General features: G+C 41.7%; 2 protein-coding genes across 2 annotated transcripts in view; both read left to right on the plus strand.

The window, feature by feature from the left end:
- LOC106610040 (oocyte zinc finger protein XlCOF7.1-like) overlaps positions 1 to 26,805 on the plus strand; it is a 268,532-nt gene that overhangs the window by 20,677 nt on the left and 221,050 nt on the right. The gene's annotated exons all lie outside the window — the stretch shown is intronic.
- LOC106609871 (uncharacterized) overlaps positions 1 to 26,805 on the plus strand; it is a 34,042-nt gene that overhangs the window by 4,221 nt on the left and 3,016 nt on the right. Inside the window, exons 2-7 of the mRNA XM_014208892.2 lie at positions 5,538 to 5,668; positions 5,880 to 6,050; positions 14,401 to 14,565; positions 14,913 to 15,024; positions 15,204 to 15,325; positions 26,602 to 26,713. Coding sequence (XP_014064367.2) covers positions 5,538 to 5,668; positions 5,880 to 6,050; positions 14,401 to 14,565; positions 14,913 to 15,024; positions 15,204 to 15,325; positions 26,602 to 26,713 — 813 coding nt within the window. The remainder of the gene's footprint in view (positions 1 to 5,537; positions 5,669 to 5,879; positions 6,051 to 14,400; positions 14,566 to 14,912; positions 15,025 to 15,203; positions 15,326 to 26,601; positions 26,714 to 26,805) is intronic.

The raw sequence follows: 26,805 nt of genomic DNA on the forward strand, positions 1-26,805 counted from the left end.
AGTCTGTCATCATGTTTAGTGTTCCCTCTGGTTAGTCTGTCATGATGTTTAGTGTTCTCTCCCTGGTTAGTCTGTCATGATGTTTAGTGTTCTCTCCCTGGTTAGTCTGTCATCATGTTTAGTGTTCTCCCTGGTTAGTCTGTCATCATGTTTAGTGTTCTCCATGGTTAGTCTGTCATCATGTTTAGTGTTCTCCCTGGTTAGTCTGTCATCATGTTTAGTGTTCTCTCCCTGGTTAGTCTGTCATCATGTTTAGTGTTCTCTCCCTGGTTAGTCTGTCATCATGTTTAGTGTTCCCTCTGGTTAGTCTGTCATGATGTTTAGTGTTCTCTCCCTGGTTAGTCTGTCATGATGTTTAGTGTTCCCCCTGGTTAGTCTGTCATCATGTTTAGTGTTCTCCATGGTTAGTCTGTCATCATGTTTAGTGTTCTCCCTGGTTAGTCTGTCATCATGTTTAGTGTTCCCCCTGGTTAGTCTGTCATGATGTTTAGTGTTCTCCCTGGTTAGTCTGTCATCATGTTTAGTGTTCTCCCTGGTTAGTCTGTCATCATGTTTAGTGTTCTCCCTGGTTAGTCTGTCATCATGTTTAGTGTTCCCCCTGGTTAGTCTGTCATGATGTTTAGTGTTCTCTCCCTGGTTAGTCTGTCATGATGTTTAGTGTTCTCCCTGGTTAGTCTGTCATCATGTTTAGTGTTCTCCCTGGTTAGTCTGTCATCATGTTTAGTGTTCCCCCTGGTTAGTCTGTCATGATGTTTAGTGTTCTCCCTGGTTAGTCTGTCACCATGTTTAGTGTTCCCCCTGGTTAGTCTGTCACCATGTTTAGTGTTCCCCCTGGTTAGTCTGTCATCATGTTTAGTGTTCTCCCTGGTTAGTCTGTCATCATGTTTAGTGTTCTCTCCCTGGTTAGTCTGTCATCATGTTTAGTGTTCCCCCTGGTTAGTCTGTCATGATGTTTAGTGTTCTCCCTGGTTAGTCTGTCATGATGTTTAGTGTTCTCTCCCTGGTTAGTCAGCCATGATGTTTAGTGTTCCCCCTGGTTAGTCTGTCATCATGTTTAGTGTTCCCCCTGGTTAGTCTGTCATCATGTTTAGTGTTCTCCCTGGTTAGTCTGTCATCATGTTTAGTGTTCTCCCTGGTTAGTCTGTCACCATGTTTAGTGTTCCCCCTGGTTAGTCTGTCATGATGTTTAGTGTTCTCTCCCTGGTTAGTCTGTCATGATGTTTAGTGTTCTCTCCCTGGTTAGTCTGTCATCATGTTTAGTGTTCTCCATGGTCAGTCTGTCATCATGTTTAGTGTTCCCCATGGTCAGTCTGTCATCATGTTTAGTGTTCTCCATGGTCAGTCTGTCATCATGTTTAGTGTTCTCCATGGTTAGTCTGTCATCATGTTTAGTGTTCCCCCTGGTTAGTCTGTCATGATGTTTAGTGTTCTCCCTGGTTAGTCTGTCATCATGTTTAGTGTTCTCCCTGGTTAGTCTGTCATCATGTTTAGTGTTCCCCCTGGTTAGTCTGTCATGATGTTTAGTGTTCTCTCCCTGGTTAGTCTGTCATGATGTTTAGTGTTCTCTCCCTGGTTAGTCTGTCATGATGTTTAGTGTTCTCCCTGGTTAGTCTGTCATCATGTTTAGTGTTCCCCCTGGTTAGTCTGTCACGATGTTTAGTGTTCTCCCTGGTTAGTCTGTCACCATGTTTAGTGTTCCCCCTGGTTAGTCTGTCACCATGTTTAGTGTTCCCCCTGGTTAGTCTGTCATCATGTTTAGTGTTCTCCCTGGTTAGTCTGTCATCATGTTTAGTGTTCTCTCCCTGGTTAGTCTGTCATCATGTTTAGTGTTCCCCCTGGTTAGTCTGTCATGATGTTTAGTGTTCTCTCCCTGGTTAGTCTGTCATGATGTTTAGTGTTCTCTCCCTGGTTAGTCTGTCATGATGTTTAGTGTTCCCCCTGGTTAGTCTGTCATCATGTTTAGTGTTCTCCCTGGTTAGTCTGTCATGATGTTTAGTGTTCTCTCCCTGGTTAGTCTGTCATGATGTTTAGTGTTCCCCCTGGTTAGTCTGTCATCATGTTTAGTGTTCTCCATGGTTAGTCTGTCATCATGTTTAGTGTTCCCCCTGGTTAGTCTGTCATGATGTTTAGTGTTCTCCCTGGTTAGTCTGTCATCATGTTTAGTGTTCCCCCTGGTTAGTCTGTCATCATGTTTAGTGTTCTCCCTGGTTAGTCTGTCATCATGTTTAGTGTTCCCCCTGGTTAGTCTGTCATGATGTTTAGTGTTCTCCCTGGTTAGTCTGTCATCATGTTTAGTGTTCCCCCTGGTTAGTCTGTCATCATGTTTAGTGTTCCCCCTGGTTAGTCTGTCATCATGTTTAGTGTTCCCCCTGGTTAGTCTGTCATCATGTTTAGTGTTCTCTCCCTGGTTAGTCTGTCTGTCGTGTTTAGTGTTCCCCCTGGTTAGTCTGTCATCATGTTTAGTGTTCCCCCTGGTTAGTCTGTCATCATGTTTAGTGTTCCCCCTGGTTAGTCTGTCATCATGTTTAGTGTTCCCCCTGGTTAGTCTGTCATCATGTTTAGTGTTCTCCCTGGTTAGTCTGTCATCATGTTTAGTGTTCTCCATGGTCAGTCTGTCATCATGTTTAGTGTTCTCCCTGGTTAGTCTGTCTGTCGTGTTTAGTGTTCCCCCTGGTTAGTCTGTCATCATGTTTAGTGTTCCCCCTGGTTAGTCTGTCATCATGTTTAGTGTTCCCCCTGGTTAGTCTGTCATGATGTTTAGTGTGCTTTTATATACTTTATTTAATATAGGATTTTATTGGTTTTTATCCTGTTGACTTTGGGTGTCGTGAAAATAAGTCTAATAATAATAAGACTTTTTTTAAATGATCATTATCGTTGTGGGAGGATTTTCTGATTTCATGTTCCTTTCTAAATGACCATCTCAAAATGAGCTTGATTTGATTATATCTTGACTGGGAGTGTGATCATAAAGTGCTCCAAAATGGAAATGTTCTCTTCTGAAATATAATTTGAGGAGTGGTAGTTGACCCATACGTGCCCATGAAATCACCAGGTTCCTGGGTCCAGACAAATCAAAGGCCCTTGTGTCCCATGAATTTTCACAAAGTTACAGGGTTTACACAGTCCACCATTTATATAATAATCGAACATCTTTATGATGTTGTACATGGCACCATTGTAATCCTTGACCATCTAAACATAGGGGTTGACATGGAAAATACATTATTTGGTTATGGCGGAATGGAAAATGTCCTTCACAGCAGCCAGGGGGCATTTTTGATGATGTGCATGGTAGAGGTCGACCGATTATGATTTTTCAACGCCGATACCGATTATTGGCTGACCGAGAAAAGCCGATACCGATTAATCGGCCGATTTGTTATATATATTTGTAATAATGACAATTACAACAATACAGAATGAACAATGAACACTTTTATTTTAACTTAATATAATACATAAATAAAATAAATTTAGTCTCAAATAAATAATGAAACATGTTCAATTTGGTTTAAATAATGCAAAAACAAAGTGTTAAAGAAGGAAGTAAAAGTGCAATATATTTCTCTCTATACCATTTGTATTTCATATACCTTTGACAATTGGATGTTCTAATAGGTACTTTAGTATTGCCAGCCTAATCTCAGGAGTTGATAGGCGTGAAGCCATAAACAGCGCAATTCTTGAAGCATTGCGAAGAGCTGCTGGCAAATGCAGTAAAGTGCTGTTTGAATGAATGCTTACGAGCCTGCTGCTGCCTACCACCGCTCAGTCAGACTGCTCAATCAAATCATATACTTAATTATAATATAATAACACACAGAAATACGAGCCTTAGGTCATTAATATGGTCGAATCCGGAAACTATCATTTCGAAAACAAAACGTTTATTCTTTCAGTGAAATACAGAACCGTTCCATATTTTATCTAATGGGTGGCATCCATAAGTCTAAATATTGCTGTTACATTGCACAACCTTCAATGTTATGTCATAATTATGTAAATTTCTGGCAAATTAGTTTGCAACGAGCCAGGCGGCCCCAACTGTTGCATATACCCTGACTCTGCGTGCAATGAACGCAAGAGAAGTGACACAATTTCCCCAGTTTAATATTGCCTACTAACCTGAATTTCTTTTAACTAAATATGCAGCTTTAAAAAATATATATACTTCTGTGTATTGATTTTAAGAACGGCATTGATGTTTATGGTTAGGTACATTCGTGCAACGATTGTGCTTTTTTCACAAATGCGCTTTTTGTTAAATCATCCCCCGTTTGGCGAAGTTGGCTGTCTTTGTTAGGAAGAAATAGTCTTCACACAGTTCGCAATGAGCCAGGCGGCCCAAACTGCTGCATATACCCTGACTCTGTTGCACAGAACGCAAGATAAGTGACACAATTTCCCTAGTTAAAAGAAATTCATGTTAGCAGGCAATATTAACTAAATATGCAGGTTTAAAAATATATACTTGTGTATTGATTTTAAGAAAGGCGTTGATGTTTATGGTTAGGTACACATTGGTGCGTTTTTCGCAAATGCGCTTGTTAAATCACCCGTTTGGCAAAGTAGGCTGTGATTCAGTGATAAATTAACAGGCACCGCATCGATTATATGCAACACAGGACAAGCTAGATAAACTAGTAATATCATCAACCATGTGTGGTTAACTAGTGATTGTTAAGATTGATTGGTTTTTATAAGATAAGTTTAATGCTAGCTAGCACCTTACCTTGGCTCCTTGCTGCACTCGCATAACAGGTAGTCAGCCTGCCACGCAGTCTCCTCGTGGAGTGCAATGTAATCGGCCATGATCCGTGTCCAAAAATGCCGATGACCAATTATGAGAACTTGAAATCGGCCCTAATTAATCGGCCATTCCGATTAATCGGTGGACCTCTAGTGCATGGCGTCATTGTCATCCTTGACCATCAAAACATAGGTGTAGACATCACCTTTTCTGTGCTAATGTTTGATTCAGAAGATAATGCAAAATACATTATTAGGTTATGGCGGAATGGACAATGGCCACCAAGAGGCGTTTTTGTTATGCCACCATATCAGAAAATGTAAAGGGAACCAAATTGTACAAGTGTACCAAGTTTCATGCTTTTATGAAAAAGTTAAGTTGTCACCTAAAACTTGGCACATTATCGCCTGGACTAGAAGGCAGAGGCTGCGGGGCCTGTTGCCCTGTTCTCCTCTGCGCATGATTTTTGATGTGTTAACCACATATATGGTTAACCAGAATTGTGTCTTGGTCAATTTTTGGATAGTATGCAATAATTCACCTGATTACTTAGCGATCTTGCACAAAGACACAATATCATATTCAAACCAGATTCGTTATTTAACGCAATTCCTGTTATTTACTCATAGAAAACAATGTGATGCATGGAACATAATAAATGAATCAATAAATGGTATATCAAGAAGTTGACATCCTTGTCAATTCTAGACAGTGTCTATATTGTACAAAATACCATTGACAGTAGTTAACCTAACCACCTCTTTTCCCCCAATCACTCTCTCAGGTGAAGGACATCTCACTGGAGGCCACAGGAGCTTTGTGAAGCCAGCAGGACACAATACATGGAGAGATGACCAACCAATCACTGTTGATGAGGGGAGTGGAACCTCAACCCAGCACGTTATTGTGATAGAGGTTAGTGGAATAGTGCTGCATAAAAAAAACAAGTTTTATTTTGTAAATCAAATGTGGCCAGTTTACTTCAGAAAGGCTCCCCTTGGCTATTCACTTGCTTACATGATCATCCTTATTTATCTGCCATAGGGGAGCTTGTGAGACTTCCCTATGACATTGTTATCCAATTCTACTAATGTACCGTTAATAACCTCCCCTCTTCTTGTGTCAGGCTGCAGATGCAGAGGCAGTAGGTCCTGGGGTCAAGCAGGGGAGGTCTGAAGGAGAGGAGGACCCACGTCACTGCAGAGACATCCAGACTGGAGCGGCTGGAGCGCCCCCTGAAGCCATGGAGGACCTCGCCGCCGCGCCCCAGCCCAGGACCCAAAGAAGCATCACGGAGGTCAGTGGAACGCCGAACGACGTCCTCAAGTCAGAGACCGACACAGAGACTTTAACTGTAACACACAGGCTCTTACATACAAGATCTGACCACAGATCAGACCCAGAGAGACTGGTGGTGGAGCCACTGGGCTGTCCTCCTGCTCCCGGCTCAGAGTATTTACCAGTATTTCACCATAGCCAGAGGATGGTTCATTCCCGTGGTGATAGTGACGCGTTAGACACTGGAGGTGATGATCCATCTTGTTCTTACTCTACAGAGATGGACCCTGGCAATATATCCTTGGGTTTAGAGACACAGACTGATCTGTCTAGAGAGGATTGGAACCGGTACAATAGTAGTGTATACTCTGAAAGGTCCCTAGATAAGAAAGGAGAGTGTCTAGTTGTAGATGAGGTGACTGTGAAAGTGGAGGACGACACTCCTCTGACATGGAATGCCGACAAGACTCACTTAGGAGAAGGACACTCGCAGGGCAACACCAGTGACTTCTTAGACTACAGTGAAAGCTTAGCGACAAATCTAAATGTTGTGACCCACTCCCCTTTACACGCTTTCAGGGATCGTGACCCAGTGTCCACGTCGACGGCGCCTTCCGACTCACATGGCCGCGTCCTTTTCGATCAGGTATTGAACTCAAACGACAGGGCTAGAGCCCAGACTCAGGGAGCGGGAGCCACATCAGGCAATAGTAAAGAGAAACGGTTCCTCTGCATGTTCTGTAACAAAGGCTTCAGCTGCCCCCAGAACGTGGCAATCCACCAGAGGGTCCACACAGGGGAGAAACCCTTCAGCTGTACCCAGTGTCACATGCGCTTTGCCCAGGCTGGAACTTTGAAGAGGCACCAGAGGGTCCACACAGGGGTGAAACCCTTCAGCTGTACCCAGTGTCATATGCGCTTCGCCCAGGCTGGTGACCTGAAGAGGCACGAGAGGGTCCACACAGGAGAGAAGCCATTCGCCTGTAATCACTGCGGGAAGAGTTTCTCTGAGAGGAGATATCTCAGGATACACCTGCAAAAAAACAATTTCCACTCTTTAACATAGAAAGTAACCATTCCACTTGATAGCTTCTGACGTTTAGATCCTGCATTAAAGGAACACTCAGCAAGATGACGTAGATGCAAAAAGTAAACAGCAGCAGCGGGTCAATTTCTACAACAACTAAGGGCGTTGAATTGCAAGGCCCAGGCATTGTTGGATATACAGTAACTTCAGAAATAATTCACACCCCTTGATTTTTTCCCACATTTTGTTGTTGCAGTCTGATTTTTTTGTTGTTGCTGAAATTGACATTTTGTGTCACTGGCCTACATACAATACCCCATAATGTCAAAGTGGAATTATGTTTTTAGACATTTTTACAAATGAATAAAAAATTCAAAGCTGAAAGATCAAATCACATTTTATTGGTCACATACACATGGTTAGCAGATGTTAATGCGAGTGTAGCGAAATGCTTGTGCTCCTAGTTCCGAAGATGAGCGATGACTGAGTGGCAGAGGCAAGATGCAATAGATGGTATAAAACACAGTATATACATATGAGATGAGTAATGTAAGATATGTAAACATTATTAAAGTGGCAAGTGATCAATTTATTAAAGTGCCCAATGACTTTGGGTCTGTATGTAGGCAGCAGCCTTTCTGTGTTAGTGATGACTGTTTAACAGTCTGATGGCCTTGAGATATAAGCTGTTTTTCAGTCTCTCGTCCTAGCTTTGATGCACCTGTACTGACCTCACCTTCTGGATGGTAGCGGGGTGAACAGGGTTGGGTGGTTGTTGTCCTTGATGATCTTTTTGGCCTTCTTGTGACATCGAGTGCTGTAGGTGTCCTGGAGGGCAGGTAGTTTGCCCCCGGTGATGCGTTGTGCAGACTGCTCCACCCTCTGGAGAGCCTTGCGGTTGTGGGCGGTGCAGTTGCTGTACCAGGTGGTAATACAGCCCGACAGGATGCTCTCAATTGTGCATCTGTAACAGTTTGTGAGGGTTTTAGGTGACAAGCCAAATTAGCTCCCTCTGCTGTTTCCTTGAGTTCATGATCATCTTCTTTGTTTTGTTGATGTTGAGTGAGAGGTTGTTTTCCTGACACCACACTCCAAGGGCCCTCACCTCCTCCCTGCAGGCTGTCTCGTCATTGTTGGTAATCAAGCCCACTAATGTTGTGTCGTCTGCGAACTTGATGATTGAGTTGGATTCGTCCATGGCCACGCAGTCATGGGTGAACAGGGAGTACAGGAGGGGGCTGAGAAGGCACCATTGTGGGACCCGTGTTAAGGATCAGCGAAGTGAAGATGTTGTTTCCTACCTTCACCACCTGGGGGAAGCCCGTCAGAAAGTCCCGGACCCAGTTGCACAGGGCGGGGTCGAGACCCAGGGCCTCAAGCGTAATGATGAGCTTGGAGGGTACTATGGTGTTGAATGCTGAGCTGTAGTCAATGAACAGCATTCTTACATACAGTGGGGGAAAAAAGTATTTGATCCCCTGCTGATTTTGTACGTTTGCCCACTGATAACGAAAGGATCAGTCTATAATTTTAATGGTAGGTTTATTTGAACAGTGAGAGACAGAATAACAACAAAAATATCCAGAAAAACGCATGTCAAAAATGTTATAAACATTATGCTTTGGGTGTGTTTTTCTGCTAAGGGGACAGGACAATGTCACCGCATCATTTGATGGGGCCATGTACTGTCAAATCTTGGGTGAGAACCTCCTTCCCTCAGCCAGGGCATTGAAAATGTGTCGTGGATGGGTATTCCAGCATGACAATGACCCAAAACACACGGCCAAGGCAACAATGGAGTGGCTCAAGAAGAAGCACATTAAGGACCTGGAGTGGCCTAGCCAGTCTCCAGACCTTAATCCCATAGAACATCTGTGGAGGGAGCTGAAGGTTCGAGTTGCCAAACGTCAGCCTCGAAACCTTAATGACTTGGAGAAGATCTGCAAAGAGGAGTGGGACAAAATCCCTCCTGAGATGTGTGCAAACCTGGTGGCCAACTACAAGAAACGTCTGACCTCTGTGATTGCCAACAAGGGTTTTGCCACCAAGTACTAAGTCATGTTTTGCAGAGGGGTCAAATACTTATTTCCCTCATTAAAATGGAAATCATTTAATAACATTTTTGACATGCGTTTTTCTGGATTTTTTTGTTGTTATTCTGTCTCACACTGTTCATATAAACCTACCATACAAATTATAGACTGATCATTTCTTTGTAAGTGGGCAAACATACAAAATCAGCAGGGGATCAAATACTTTTTTCCCCCACTGTAGGTATTCCTCTTGTCCAGATGGGATTGTGCAGTGTGATGGCGATTGCATCGTCTGTGGATTTATTGGGTCGGTATGCAAATTGAAGTGGGGTGGCAGGTAAGGTGGAGGTGATATGATCCTTGACTAGCCTCTCATAGCACTTCATGATGACAGACGTGTGCTATAGGGCGATAGTCATTTAGTTCAGTTATTTTTGCCTTCTTGGGTACAGGAACAATGGTGGCCATCTAAAAGCATGTGGAGATAGCAGACTGGGATAGGGAGAAATTGAATATGTCCGTAAATACACCAGCCAGCTGGTCTGCGCATGAGTCAATAAGTATTCAACCCCTTTGTTATTGCAAGTCAAAACAAGTTCAGGAGTAAGCATTTGCTAAAAAGTCGCATAAGTTGCATGGACTTACTCTGTCTGCCATAATAGTGTTTAATGTGATTTCTGAATGACTGCCTCGTTTCTGTACCGCACACATACAATTATCTGTAAGGTCCCTCAGTGAATTTCTAACACAGATTCAACCACAAAGACCAGGGATGTTTTCCAATGTCACACAAACAAGGGCACCTATTGGTAGATGGGTTAAAAATATAAAAAATACTGTACATTGAACATATCCCTTTGAGCATGGTGAAGTTATTAATTACAGTTTGGATGGTGTATCAATACACCCAGTCACTACAAAGATACAGGCGTCCTTCCTAACTCAGTTGCCAGAGAGGAAGGAAACCACTCAGGGATTTCACCATGAGGCCAAGGATGACTTTAAACAGTTAGAGTTGAATGGCTGTGATTGGAGAAAACAGAGGATGGATCAACAACATTGTAGTTAGTCCACAATACTAACCTAATTAACAGAGTGAAAAGAAGGAAGCCTGTATAGAATAAAATATTCCAAAACATGCATCCTGTTTGCAATATGGCACAACTAGTAAAACTGAAAAAAATGTGGCAAAGAAATTATGTCTTGAATAAAGTGTTATGTTTGGGGCAAACATCACTGAGTACCACTCTTCATATTTTCAAGAATGGTGGTGGCTGCATAATGTTATGAGTAAGCTTGTCGTCGGCAAGGACTAGGGAGTTTTTTTTAGGATAAAATTAAAATGAATAAAGCTAAGCACAGGCAAAATCCTAGAGGAAAACCTGGTTCAGTTTGCTTTCCAACAGACACTGGGAGAGGAATTCACCTTTCAGCAGGACGTCCGGATGAAAAGCGTGCCCGAAGTAAACTGCCTGTTACTCAGGCCCAGAAGCTAGGATATGCATATAATTGGAACATTTAGATAGAAAACACTCTAAAGTTTCTAAAACTGTTAAAATTATGTCTGTGAGTATAACAGAACTGATATGGCAGGCGAAACCAACAACCCCCCCCAAAAAACAAAAATTCAACTTATCACTATTTTCAATGGATAGTACTTTAATTATAAGGTCAAGTCCTCCCAGATTGCAGTTCCTAGGGCTCCCACTAGATGTCAACAGTCTTTAGAAAGAGTTTCAGGCTGGTTTTTGGAAAAATGACCCAGAAATTGTAGTGTTTCCAAGCACGTGGAAGAGAGCGCGTTCTTTGGTATTTTTCTCCGGTAAAGACAATAACGATTCTCCTTCTTAAATTTAATCTTTTATTTGCGTATTAGGATACCTAAGATTTGATTATAAACGTTATTTGACTTGTTTGTAAAAGTTTATTAGTAACGTTTGGGATTCATTTTGTATGCATTTTGATGGAGGGAAACTGGGTGGGTTATTGACTGAAACGCGCCAGCTAAAGAGTTTTTATGGATATAAAGAAGGACATTCTCGAACAAAAGGACCATTTGTGATGTAACTGGGACCTTTTGGAGTGCCAACAGAAGAAGATCATCAAAGGTAAGGCGTTTTTTATATCGCTATTTCTGACTGTCGTGTCGCACCTGCCTGGTTAAGATATGATTTTCATGTGTTTGTATGCGGGGCACTGTCCTCAGATAATCGTTTGCTTTCGCCGTAAAGCCTTTTTGAAATCTGACATGGCGGCTGGATTAACAAGAAGTTAAAATTATTTTGATGTATTACACTTGTGATTTTATGAAAGTTAAATATTTATAGTAATTTAATTTGAATTTGGCGCTCTACAATTTCACCGGATGTTGTCGAGGTGTCCCGCTAGCAGCACGCCTTTACCAAACAGGTTTTAAACACAATGTCAAATATACACTGGTTTCTAACCAAGACGACATTGAATGTTCCTGAGTGGCATAGTTACAGTTTTGACTTAAATCGGCTTGAAAATGGCTTTCTAGCAATGATCAACAACCAACTTGACAGAGCTTGAATAATGTGCAAATATTGTACAATCCAGGTGTGCAAAGCTTTTCGAGATTTACCCAGAAAGACTCATAGCAGTAATCGATGCAAAGGTGATTCTAACATATATTGTCCCAGAAGTGTGAATGCTTATGTAAAGGACATATTTTCAATGCATTTGCAAAAATTTCTAAAACATGTTTTCACTTTGTCATTATGGAGTATTGTGTGTAGATGGGTGAGGAAAAAAATATTTTTAATCCATTTTGAGTTCAGGCTGTAATACAACAAAATGTGGAATAAGTCAAGGGCTGTGAATACTTTCTGAAGGCACTGTATAAGGCATATACAGTATAAGCCTAAAAAGTATGTTACATAGTGTTTGTACTGTGTAGGCAAGTGTTTACCAACTCCAGTCCTCAAATCCCCCAACAGTACACATTTTCGTTGTAGCCCCGGACATGCATACCTCATTCAACTCGTGCTACAATAAAAATGTGTACTGTTGGTGGTACTGGAGGACTGGAGTTGGGAAACACTGGTGTAGGCTATATGATGTTCACACATGACTAGTTCATTACTTCCATTCAACTGCAGAATACAATTCCCTGGGCACTTTTAATGAGAAAATGAATACACTTTACGAAGTTAACAAACAGATTACCGACCATTTTGAATCCCACCGTACCTTCTCCGCTATGCAATCTGGTTTCAGAGCTGGTCATGGGTGCACCTCAGCCACGCTCGAGGTCCTAAATGATTTCATAACCGCCATCGATAAGAGACATTACTGTGCGGCCATATTCATCGTCCTGGCCGAGCCTTTCGTCTCTGTCAATCACCACCTTGTTATTGGCAGACTCAACAGCCTTGATTTCTCAAATGATTGCCTCGCCTGGTTCAACAACTACTTCTCTGATAGAGTTCAGTGTGTCAAATTGGAGGGCCTGTTGTCCGGACCTCTGGCAGTCTCTATGGGGGTGCCACAGGGTTCAATTCTCGGGCAGACTCTCTTTTCTGTTTACATCAATGATGTCGCTCTTGCTGCTGGTGAATCTCTGATCCACCTCTACGCAGACGACACCATTCTGTATACTTCTGGCCCTTCTTTGGACACTGTGTTAACAAACCTCCAGACAAGCTTCAATGCCATACAGCACTCCTTCCGTGGCCTCCAACTGCTCTTAAATGCAAGTAAAACTAAATGCATGCTCTTCAACCGATCGCTGCCCGCACCTGCCCGCCCGTCCAGCATCACTACTCTGGACGGCTCCGACTTAGAATATGTGGATAACTACAAATACCTAGGTGTCTGGTTAGACTGTAAACTCTCCTTCCAGACTCACATTAAGCATCTCCAATCCAAAATTAAATCTAAAATCTATTTTGCAACAAAGCATCCTTCACTCATGCTCCCAAACACACCCTCGTAAAACTGACCATCCTACTGATCCTCGACTTCGGCGATGTCATTTATAAAAGGGCCTCCAACACTCTACTCAACAAATTGGATGCAGTCTATCACAGTGCCATCCGTTTTGTCACCAAAGCCCCATATACTACCCACCACTGCAACCTGTATGCTCTCGTTGGCTGGCCCTCGCTTCATACTCGTCGCCAAACCCACTGGATCCAGGTCATCTACAAGCCTCTGCTAGGTAAAGCCCCGCCTTATCTCAGCTCACTGGTCACCATAGCAGCACCCACTCGTAGTATGCGCTCCAGCAGGTATATCTCACTGGTCACCCCCAAAGCCAATTCCTCCTTTGGCCGCCTTTCCTTCCAGTTCTCTGCTGCCAATGACTGGAACGAACTTCAAAAATCACTGAAGCTGGAGACTCATATCTCCCTCACTAGCTTTAAGCACCAGCTGTCAGAGCAGCTCACAGATCACTGCACCTGTACATAGCTCATCTGTAAACAGCCCATCCAACTACCTCATCCCCATACTGTATTTATTTATTTATCTTGCTCCTTTGCACCGCAGTATCTCTACTTGCACATTCATCTTCTGCACATCTACCATTCCAGTGTTTAATTGCTATATTGTGATTACTTCGCCACCATGGCCTATTTATTGCCTTAACTCTCTTATCTTACCTCATTTGCACTCACTGTATATAGACTTTCTGTTTTATTTTGTTCTACTGTATTATTGACTGTATGTTTTGTTTATTCCATGTGTAACTCTGTGTTGTTGTATGCGTTGAACTGCTATGCTTTATCTTGGCCAGGTCACAGTTGCAAATGAGAACTTGTTCTCAACTGGCCTACCTGGTTAAATAAAGGGAAAATAAAAGAATTATGCAGATTCTTTGTTGAGACGTGTATGTGTGGTTTTCATATCGTGTATTTACAAATTGTTTATGTTTAATAAACACAAAATGGGGTGTTTCATTCCAAGACTTTCATTGAGACTCTCTTCAGTATACATCACATCTGATCTCACCCTATTCTGCATATACACAACAGCTCTTTAGAACCAAATACTAAAAATACCTACACATACTCACACACTAGCAAACACCTACTGTACATGTCAAAATAGTTTAGTCAGGTTTGTCTGACTTTTGACTTATCATAGCTGACTCATATTTACCCACATCATATTTATGTCCACCATGATGGGTTTAATAATAATGAAGTCATTCTGTAACTACAGTATAGGACTCAAACATAGTGGGGATGGGTAAACACTCCATGTTGAAAGTTATTATCTGTGTATGTGTGTGTACGTACCTGAGGGAGTGTATGTCTGTGTAATCTGTATCATCTCTCTTCCAGGATGAGGAGGGACACGAGGTGCAGCTGATAAAGGATGAGGGGTGTGAGGAGAGTCTGGGGAACACTGAGGGGACCATGGTCATGGAGGACAACCAGACTACACCACCTCCTGAACCCACAGAGGAACCAGCTGAGCAGCACAGGACCACACACAGTCTCACTGAGGTGAGCCTACTGTAAACTACTGTCTGAATGGTATTAGGTCAGGACCCGTATCCACAAAGTGTCTCAGAGCTGATCATAGATCATAAGGAATGAGACTATGTAGGTGGGGAGCTGATCCTTGATCAGTATTTCTACTCTGAGACTCTTTGTGGATACGGGCCCAGGTCTTGATTCATTTTGTATGAAGTGTGGGACCATGCCTTTGAGTTATCAAACCATTAGTGTCAAGTAATCAATTCAACTAACACGTTTGCATAGTATTAATAGCAGTCCTTCATTGCCCAATCAGCAGGGTGCTCATATCAGATTTATTGATCCAACATCATCTCACTCTGTATCTCTTACAGTCAGTAGACATGGAGGATGGGAAGCCTGATCTGCTGCTAGTCAAAGAGGAGACAATAGAAGATGAACCAGAGAGCATTGATCTGCTGAGTGGAGTAAAGATGGGGGAGCAAGGTAAGGGAGAAATACATATATCCTACATGCAGTAATAGATCTTCAATGGGAATAGTGATGCACCTGGCTATTGTTTTAAACACATTATAGTGTATGAACTTGACCAGGTGATTGTCAAACAAAAAACTCCATATGTTCTCTGCCATGTTTGTAAAGTATTTTGTAACCTCTTCCTGCAGGTGGTTGGTTGGAGGATAACAGAGGAGACTGGGCAGCCATCTTGGATTCCCAGACTTGTGCAGCCAAGGGCCCAGGGGATAACATCACTGAGAAGGCCAGGACCAGAAGCGACATAGTGGAGGTCAGTGGATGGGACAGCGTCCTCAACTCTGGGCTGGGGAACAACACTGTTAACCACAACCAGAAACAGACAGTCGAACACAAAACAACAACCGAACTTAATCTCCATGACAACAGACTGGCTGAGACCAGGGCGAGGCGTAGACTTGGTCTCCGGGGACGGGGAGGTGTCCGTATGTGGCAGAAGAGAACAGACACAGACTCGGCTAGTGATGCTCCGTCCTGCTCCTATAGTTGTGATTCAGAGAGACTGATGGAACCTCAGGTTAACTTCCTAACAGGAGCTGCCTTCAGCCTGCCTTCTATAGGATCTATAAACTGGAACATGGACCCTGAGACAACACGGACACTCCCTGGCCTTCATCCTCCTCACACTCTCCTGTTAAACCAGACCTCAGACAATGCCAGTGCCTCAACACTAAATGGCTACACAAGCCCATTGACAAATGACAGTAGTAGTAACGCTATCAGCAGATCCAGTGGCAAAGAGAAGCGCTTCCCGTGTTCATTCTGTGGGAAAGCCTTCAGTTTCCCCAAACAGGTAGAGATCCACCAGAGGATGCACACGGGGGAGAAACCATTCAGCTGCCACCTTTGCCAGGCTAGTTTCTCCCACTCCTCCAACCTGACTAGGCACCAGAGGCTTCACACAGGGGTGAAACCCTTCAGCTGTACCCAGTGTCACATGCGCTTCACCCAGGCTGGTCACCTGAAGAGGCACCAGAGGATCCACACAGGGGAGAAATCCTACAGCTGCCCCCAGTGTGAAAAGAAGTTCTCCCGCCAGAACCAGCTGAAGATGCACCTGAAGGTCCACACGGGATAGAGGCCTCCTATGCACTGCGGAAAGAGGTTCTCAGAGAGGAGCTACCTTAGGATACACCAGCTGAAAAAGAAAGTAACCACTCCACTCGATAGCTTCTGACTTTTAGATCAAACCTTACATTAAAGACAACAGTTAATTTTAATTGTAGTCAGCAGGAAAGCTCCACAGATGCATTTGGAGTACCGAGAGTAACATATTTCAGTGTTGAATATTTCTGGGTAGAATATTGCATCGAGACAATGCGTGACATATAAGGCATTTAAGCAATGCAACAACTTTCCATTCTAAATCTCATTCTGGGTCCGGTGGGAATCATTTAAAAGCTTATTATATTTCCAACATGACTAGCTAAGTTCTAAAATACGAACTTACAGTGTTAGGCTTTGACAAGGCACTTTAGACAAACAGATCGGCATTTTGGTGCACGTAGAATGGAGTCATAAGTGCATTCAGGTGCGTGTTCCACTTCAAATTTTCTTCGCAATACGACAAACATGTTCATTCTGTTCAGGACAACCCAGGGTATGACACATGTCATCCTTGTCACTGTACATAAAACATGACGAACGTTGATACTGTAAATGTCACGGGTTTTCAGCTCCATTACTGCAGGAGTGAAATAATACAGTTTGATTGTTTTGAAGAAATCTAAAAAGTCTCTCCATTTGATTACAATAATTCCACGACACTTCTCACAAAAACATCTGTAGCGTCCGAACGGTTTGGCCTACAAAACTAATATGACCACTCTATGGAAAGATGAGGCTCTCCCGAACATGATGTTCTCTGTTTTGCTCTACGACCCCCATAAGTGTCACAAGACTTGTCAGAAGGTGACCAGTCCTGATTAAAACAATGAATGGAAGTATGGAGGTAGTTTTGTGCCTACCCAAAAAAAAGGAGAATACACTAAGATCGTATTTTATAACTTAGTTAGTCATGTTGGAAAAATAATAAGATTTAAAATGATGCCCACCTGACCCAGATTGAGATTTATAACGGAAAATGTTTGCATTGCTTATACAACGATAGTAATTGTGTTATGGTGGGAACACAGGGCTGTGTAATTTGTGTATATATATATTTTTATAAATAGAAGTGTGCTTGCTTCAGTTCCTCAACATCGAAGCTAGGGGAGCTCAAAAAGCACCTTATATTTGAAGGCTCTTTCCTTGAATCATAAAAGATCATTAAAATGATGTAGGAACTGCACGGTTTGGAGAGGTGTGTGTCCATTTGGATTCACCAGTTAGTCCTCACTTAAACCCTTGTCATTTGTTGGCCTTATGTTGCACCTACCCCAATTTTTCCAATAGTGTTATTATCATGTTACTGAATGGATCCAGAGTATTTTCAGATTTTGTTATCAACAAATGTGGCAAAGTCCAGTAAAATGCACATGAAATCAAGTGTCGCGTTTGGATTCAGTCTTGTGAGGTGAACTGTTGTGTCCTCACCGTTTGGAGATCATGGGGAAATGATCAGACCAAAATGTTCACTTTCAACTGCAACCATGGTAATGCATATTCTTTTTACATTTCTTCTGTGGGAAACATTTCAATATGGCCCTTTCCATATAGGCAAATGTCCACAAGTGTAAAGGTTTAATGAGAAAATGAATGCACTTTCTCAAGTTCATTATGTTTTTTTTTTTGTTGAGACGTGTATGTGTGGTTTTCTTATGGTGTATTTAAAACTTGTTTATGTTTAATAAACACAAAATGGGACTTTTCATTCTAAGACTTCCATTGAGACAATTTTGTATACATCAGGGTGTGTATTCACAAAGCGTCTCCAAGTAGAATATTTGTCATAAGTGCTGAGAATAGATCCATTTTACTCTGCTGGGTAAAAATAAAAGTTATGCGTGAAGCCTCTTTAGTGATTAGAGCCATGCCTAGTTGACCGATACAGTATTTAGGAAACGTCGTGAGCTGTCTTAACCAGCTTAAAGTTACCAGCAGGTGTCTTGATAATAGAAAAAAGCAGCAATTCAGTGTTTCTTGCACCACATGCAATTGCTTTGGAGTCTTTGGAGTTCTTAAAAGAATGTGTTGATAATTCTATATGATCAATCCATAAATAATCTAGACCTACATGCAACAGTATCTCTTACACTTTTTTGGATGTATAAGCTGGAAGTAGAAGCTAAAATGTTGTCGTTAAAATAATAAAGTAAAATATATATTTTTAAAGTTGTTTATTTATATATGTGTATATGTATTTAATGTGTGTGTGTGTGTGTATATATATATATATATATATATGTATATGTATATATATATATATATATATATATATGTATGTATGTGTGTACAGTGGATTCGGAAAGTATTCAGACCCTTTGACTTTTTTCACATTTTGTTATGTTACAGCCATATTCTAAAATGGATTCAATTGTTTTTACACATCAATCTACACATAATACCCCATAATGTCAAAGTAAAAATAGTTTTTTTGACATTTTTGTAAATATATTACAAATACAAAACTGATATCACATTTACATAAGTATTCAGACCCTTTACTCAGTACTTTGTTGAAGCACCTTTGGCAGCGATTACAGCCTCAAGTCTTCTTGGGTATGACGCTACAAGCTTGGTACACCTGTATTTGGGGAGTTTCTCCCATTCTTCTCTGCGGATCCTATCAAGCTCTGTCAGGTTGGATGGGGAGCATTTCGGCACAGTTATTTTCAGGTCTCTCCAGAGATGTTCGATCTGGTTCAAGTCCGGGCTCTGGCTGGGCCACTCAATGACATCAGAGACTTCTCCTAAAGCCACTCCTGCATTGTCTTGGCTGTGTGCTTAGGGTTGCTCAATGATGAAACAGCCTATAGGGAGGATGTCAGAGACCTGGCCATGTGGTGCCAGGACAACAACCTCTCCCTCAACATAATCAAGACAAAGGAGATGATTGTGGACCACAGGAAAAGAAAAAGGCAAGCGAAAAGCAAGCGGTAGCGGAGCACCAAGTCTAGGTCAAAAGGCTTCTTAACAGCCTCTACCCCGAAGACATAAGACTCCTGAACAGCTAATCAAAGGGCTACCCAGACCCCTCTTTTATGTTGCTGCTACTCTCTGTTTATTATCTATTCATAGTCACTTTAACTCTTCCTACATGTACACTAGCATTCAAAAGTTTGGGGTCACTGTTTTTGAAATAAAAAGCAAATTTTTTGGCTATTAAAATAACATCAAATTGATCATAAATACAGTGTAGGCATTGTTAATGTTGTAAATGACTATTGTAGCTGGAAACGGCAGATTTTTATGGAATATCTACATAGGCCCATTATCAGCAACCATCACTCCTGTCTTCCAATGGCACGTTGTGTTAGCTAATCCAAGTTTATCATTTTAAAAGGCTAATTGATCATTAGAAAACCCTTTTGCAATTATGTTAGCACAGCTGAAAACTGTTGTTCTGATTTAAAGAAGCAATAAAATTGGACTTCTTTAGACTAGTTGAGTATCTGGAGCATCAGCATTTGTGGGTTCGATTACAGGCTCAAAATGGCCAGAAACAAAGAACTTTCTTCTGAAACTCGTCAGTCTATTCTTGATATGAGAAATGAAGGCTATTCCAAGCGAGAAATTGCAGATCTCGTACAACGCTCTGTACTACTCCCTTCACAGAACAGCGCAAACTGGCTCTAACCAGAATAGAAAGAGGAGTGGGAGGCCCCGGTGCACAACTGACCAAGAGGACAAGTACATTAGAGTATCTAGTTTGAGAAACAGATGCCTCACAAGTCCTCAACTGACAGCTTCATTAAATAGTACCTGCAAAACACCAGTCTCAAAGTCAACAGTGAAGAGGTGACTCCGGGATGCTGGCCTTCTAGGCAGAGTTGCAAAGAAAAAGCCATATCTCAGACTGGCCAATAAAAAGATTAAGATGGGCAAAAGAACACAGACACTGGATAGAGGAACTCTGCCTAGAAGGCCAGCAATGATCAATTAGCCTTTTAAAATGATAAACTTGGATTAGCTAACACAAGCCATTGGAACACAGGAGTGATGGTTGCTGATAATGGGCCTCTGTACGCCTATGTAGATATTCCATTTTAAAAAATCAACCGTTTCCAGCTACAATAGTCATTTACAACATTAAAAATGTCTACACTGTATTTTTTTATCAAAGTAATGTTATTTTAATGGACAAAAAAAATGTTTTTCTTTCAAAAACAAGGACATTTCTAAGTGACCCCAAACTTTTGAACGGTAGTGTACAGCGGCTTGCGAAAGTATTCACCCCCTTGGCATTTTTCCTATCATTTGATTTACACAACATGCTTACCACTTTGAAGATGCAAAATATTTTTTATGGTGAAACAAAGAAGAAATGACAAAAAAAAATGAAAACTTAAGCGTGCATAACTATTCACCCCCCCCAAAGTCAATACCTTGTAGAGCCACGTTACGCAGCAATTATAGCTGCAAGTCTCTTGGGGTATGTCTCTATAAGCTTGGCACATCTAGCCACTGGGATTTTTGCCCATTCTTCAAGGCAAAACTGCTCCAGCTCCTTCAAGTTGGATGGGTTCTGCTGGTGTACAGCAATCTTTAAGTCATACCACAGATTCTCAATTGGATTGAGGTCTGGGCTTTGACTAGGCCATTCCAAGACATTTAAATGTTTCCCCTTAAACCACTCGAGTGTTGCTTTAGCAGTATGCTTAGGGTCATTGTCCTGCTGGAAGGTGAACCTCCGTCCCAGTCTCAAATCTCTGGAAGACTGAAAACAGTTTCCCTCAAGAATTTCTCTGTAGCGCAATCCATCATTCCTTCAATTCTGACCAGTTTCCCAGTCCCTACCAATGGAAAAACATCCTCACAGCATGATGCTGCCACCACCATGCTTCACTGTCGGGATGGTGTTCTCGGGGTGATGAGGTGTTGGATTTGCGCTGGACGTTTTTCTTGATGGCCAAAAAGCTCAATTTTAGTCTCCTCTGACCCGAGTACCTTCTTCCATATGTTTGGGGAGTCTCTCACATGCCTTTTGGCGAACACCAAATGTGTTTGCTTATTTTGTTCTTTAAGCAATGGCTTTTTTCTGGCCACTCTTCGGTAAAGCCCAGCTCTGTGGAGTGTACGGCTTAAAGTGGTCCTATGGACAGATAGCTCCACAGCGGAAATTGGAGTATGCAGCTCCTTCAGGGTTATCTTTGGTCTCTTTGTTGCCTCTCTGATTAATGCCCTCCTTGCCTGGTTTATGAGTTTTGGTGGGCGTCCCTCTCTTGGCAGCTTTGTTGTGGTGCCATATTCTTTCCATTTTTTTTATGGATTTAATGGTGCTTTGTGGGATGTTCAAAGTTTCTGATATTATTTTTATAACCAAACCCTGATCTGTACTTCTCCACAACTCATGGTGCCGTTTGCTTGGTTGTGCCCCTTGCTTAGTAGTGTTGCAGACTCTGGGGCCTTTTAGAACAGGTGTATATATACTGAGATCATGTGACAGATCATGTGACACTTAGATTGCACACAGGTGGACATTATTTAACTAATTATGTGACTTCTGAAGGTAATTGGTTGCACCAGATCTTATTTAGGGGCTTCATAGCAAAGGGGGTGAATACATATGCACACACCACTTTTCCGTTTTTAATATTTTCTTGCATTTTTTTAAACAAGTTTTTTTTATTCATTTCACTTCACCAATTTGGACTATTTTGTGTATGTCCATTACATGAAATAGGAAAAACGCCAAGGGGGATGAATACTTTTGCAAGGCACTGTATATATTACCTCAATTACCTCGACTAACCGCTGCCCCCACACAATGACTCTGTACCGGTACCCCCTGTATACAGCCTCGCTATTGTTATTTTACTGCTGCTGTTGAATTATTTGTTACTTTTATTGAAAAAATTTTACTTATCTATTTTTTTACTTCTTAACTTTGTTTACTTCTTAAAGCGTTGGTGGTTAAGGGCTTGTAAGTAAGCGTTTCACTGTAAGGTCTACACCTGTTGTATTCGGAGCATGTGACAAATAAGATTTTGATTTGTTGTCCTGTTGGAAGGTGAACCTTCACCCTAGTCTGAGGTCCTGTGCGCTCTAGAGCAGTTTTTCATCAAGGATCTCTCTGTACTTTGCTCTGTTCATCTTTCCCTTGATCCTGGCTAGTCTCCCAGTCCCTGCTGCTGAAAAACATCCCCACAGCATGATGCTGCCACCACCATGCTTCACCGTAGGGATGGTGCCAGGTTTCTTCCAGACATGATGCTTGGCGTTCAGCCCCAAGAGTTCAATCTTGGTTTCATCAGACTAGAGAATCTTGTTTCTCATTGTCTGAGACCTTTATGCGCCTTTTGGCAAACTCCAAGCAGGCTGTCTTGTGCCTTTTACTGAGGAGTGGCTTCTGTCTGGCCACTCTACCATAAAGGCCTGATTGGTGGAGTGTTGCAGAGATGGTTGTACTTCTGGAAGGTTCTACAATCTCCACAGAGGAACTCTGTCAGAGTGACCATCGGGTTCTTGGTCACCTCCCTGACCAAGGCCCTTCTCCCCCGAATGCTCAGTTTGGCCGGGTGGCCAGCTCTAGAAAGAGTTTTGGTGGTTCCAAACTAATTCCATTTAAGAATGATGGAGGCCACTGTGTTTTTGGGGACCTTCAAAGCTGCAGAAAAAATGTGCCTGTACACAATCCTGTCTCTGAGCTGTACGGACAATTCCTTTGACCTCATGACTTGGTTTTTGCTCTGCCATACACTATCAAACGTGGGACCTTATATAGAAAGGTGTGTGCCTTTCAAAATCATGTCCAATCAATTGAATTTATCACAAGTGGACTCCAATCAAGTTGTAGAAACATCTCAAGGATGATCCTTGGAAATAGGATGCACCTGACCTCAACTTTGAGTCTCATAGCAAAATGTCTGAAACCTGTTGTCATTATGAGGTGTTGTGTGTAGATTGATGAGGATACATTTTTTTTAAAATATATTTTAGAACAAGGCTGTAACGTAACAATGTAGAAAAAGTGAAGGGGTCTGAATACTTTGAGTGCACTGTATGGATAGTACCAGTCAAAAGTTGGGACACACCTACTCATTCAAGGGTTTTTCTTGATTTTTACTACTTTCTACATTGTAGAATAAGAGTGATGGCATCAAAACTATTAATTAACACATACAGTCGGAAGTTTAGATACATATTTTCCTCCAAACATAACGATGGTCATTATGGCCAAACAGTTCTATTTTTGTTTCATCAGACCAGAGGACATTTCTCCAAAAAGTACGATCTTTGTCCCCATGTGCAGTTGCAAACCCTAGTCTGGCTTTTTTATGGCTGTTTTGGAGCAGTGCCTTCTTCCTTGCTGAGCCGCCTTTCAGGTTATGTTGATATAGGACTCGTTTTACTGTGGATATAGATACTTTTGTACCTGTTTCCTCCAGCATCTTCACAAGGTCCTTTGTTCTGGGATTGATCTGCACTTTTCGCACCAAAGTACGTTCATCTCTAGGAGACAGAACGCGTCTCCTTCCTGAGCGGTATGACGGCTGCGTGATCCCATGGTGTTTATACTTGCGTACTATTGTTTGTACAGATGAACGTGGTACCTTCAGGCATTTGGAAATTGCTCCCAAGGATGAACCAGACTTGTGGGGTTCTACAATTATTTTTCTGATGTCTTGGCTGATTTCTTTAGATTTTCCCATGATGTCAAGCAAAGAGGCACTGAGTTTGAAGGTAGGCCTTGAAATACATCCACAGGTACACCTCCAAATGACTCAAATGATGTCAATTAGCCTATCAGAAGCTTCTAAAGCCATGACATACATTTCTGGAATTTTCCAAGCTGTTCAAAGGCACAGTCAACTTGGTGTATGTAAACTTCTGACCCACTGGAATTGTGATACAGTGAATTATAAGTGAAATAATCTGTCTGTAAACAATTGTTGGAAAATTACTTGTGTCATGCACAAAGTAGATGTCCTAACCAACTTGCCAAAACTATAGTTTGTTAACAAAAAAGTGGAGTGGTTGAAAAACGAGTTTTAATGACTCCAACCTAAATGTATGTAAACTTCTGACTTCACCTGTATGGAATCATGTAGTAACCCAAAAATATTTTAGATTGTTCAAAGTAGCCACGCTTTGCCTTGATGACAGCTTTGCACACTCTTGGCATTCCCTCAACCAGCTTCACCTGGAATGCTTTTCCAACAGTCTTGAAGGAGTTCCCACATATGCTGAGCACTGGTTGGCTGCTTTTCCTTCACTCCGCGGTCCAACTCATCCCTAGCCATCTCAATTCGGTTGAGGTCAAATAGCCCTTACACCGCCTGGAGGTATGTTGGGTCATTGTCCTGTTCAAAAACAAATGATAATCCCACTAAGCGCAAACCAGATGGGATGGCGTATCTCTGCAGAATGCTGGTTAAGTGTGCCTTGAATTCTAAATAAATCATTGACAGTGTCACCAGAAAAGCATCCCCACACCATCACCTCCTCATCCATTCTTCACGGTGGGAACCACACATGCAGAGAAGATCCGTTCACCTACTCTGCATCTCCAAAAGGCACGGCGTTTGGAACCAAAAATCCCAAATTTGGACTCATCAGACCAAAGGACAGATTTCCACCGGTCAAATGTCCATTGCGCTTGTTTCTTGACCCAAGCAAGTCTCGTCTTCTTATTGGTGTCCTTTAGTAGTGGTTTCTTTGCAGCAGTTCGACCATGGAGGCCTGAATCACGCAGTCTCCTCTGAACAGTTGATGTTGAGATGTGTCTGTTACATGAACTCTGTGAGGAATTTTTTTGGGCTGCAATTTCTGAGGCTGGTAACTCTAATGAACTTATCCTCTGCAGCAGAGGTAACTCTGCATCTTCCTTTGCTGTAGAGATCCTCATGAGAGCTAGTTTCATCATAGCGCTTGATGGTTTTTGTGACTGCACTTGAAGAAACTTACAAAGTTCTTGACATTTTGCGTATTGACTGACGTTCATGTCTTAAAGTAATGGTGGACTGTTGTTTCTCTTTGTTTATTTGACCTGTTCTTGCCATAATATGGACTTGGTCATTTACCAAATAGGGCTATCTTCTGTATACCACCCCTACCTTGTCACAACACAACCATTGGCTCAAATCCATTAAGAAGGAAATAAATTCCACAAATTAACTTTTAACAAGGCACACCTGTTTTGTTGAAATGCTTCCAGGTGACTACCTCATGAAGCTGGTTGAGAAAATGCCAAGAGTGTGCAAAGCTGTCATCAAGGCAAAGGGTGGTTACTTTGAAGAATCTCAAATATAACATATATTTTGATTTGTTTAACACATTTTGGTTACTACATGATTCCATATGTGTTATTTTATAGTTTTGATGTCGTCGCAATTATTCTACAATGTAGAAAATAGTAAAAATAAAGAAAAACCCTGGAATGGGGTGTGTGTGTGTTTGTGTATTTTAACAAATATATATATAGGCGATTGGAAATCATGCAGGCAATTACATTTATGGAAGCTAGAATCTATCTGCAATATTAAAGCTGATCTACCCACTTAAATTTGTTTTTATAAGTAAATAAAACAAACAGCACTTACAGTTGACCGGGGAAGCTCTAGCAGGGCAGAAATTTGACTAACTTGCTTTTTGTAAAGGTGGCATACTACGATGGTGCCATGTTGAAAGTCACTGAGCTCTTCAGTAATGCCATTCTTCTGCCAATGTTTGTCTATGGAGATCGCATGGCTGTGTGCTTGATTCTATACACCTGCAACGGGTCTGGTTGAAATAGCCAAATCCACTCATTTGAAGGGGTGTCTACATACTTTTGGCCATGTAGTGTAGTTGAAGGCTTTTTCCTTGCGTAATAAAAATGCATTGAAACTACTTAGGAACTGTGCAGTTTGGAGAGGTGTGGTGTCACACCAGTTAGACCTCTCACTCAAACCCTTGTCATTGTTTTTTCTTATCTTGCACCTACTCCAAAGTTTCAATGAATATTTTTATTATGTTACTGAATGTATCCAGAGTATTTTCAGATTTCAGAAATTGACAAATGCTGTGAAAAGTACAGTAAATGTAAAATGCACATAAAATCAACAGTGTCATGTTTGGATTCAATCTTGTGTCAGGTGAACTGTTATGTCCTTACGTTTGGTCTTATAATTTCCATATAATCTCCAAAGTCTTCTCTTTCAATTGCTACCATGGTGATGCATATGCTTTGTATAGTTCATCTGTTAGAAACATTTCAATTTGGCCTTATCCATATAGGCCAATTTCAACAAATGTAAGGGGTTATCAAGTGTGGGACCATGCCTTTGAATAATCAAACCATTAAAAACTGTCAAGTAATCAAATCAACTAACATGTTTGCATAGTACTCATAGCAATCCCTCATTGCCCGATCAGAAGATGCTCCATAGCAGGGTGCTCATATCAGATTTCTTGATCCAACATCCTCTCACTCTGTATCTCTTACAGTCAGTAGACATGGAGGATAGGAAGCCTGATCTGCTGCTGGTCAAAGAAAAGACAATGGAAGATGGACCAGAGAGCATTGATCTGCAGAGTGGACAAAAAATGGGGGAGCAAGGTAAGGGAGAAATGCATATAGCCCATTGTCTTCCGACAGGTAGCATCGTTTCTATGCAAGGCTCATCCCTCATCAGTGCTGGAGGAATCGTC

This window comes from Salmo salar, chromosome ssa08 (assembly GCF_905237065.1).
Source record: "Salmo salar chromosome ssa08, Ssal_v3.1, whole genome shotgun sequence".
Lineage (NCBI taxonomy): Eukaryota > Metazoa > Chordata > Actinopteri > Salmoniformes > Salmonidae > Salmo > Salmo salar.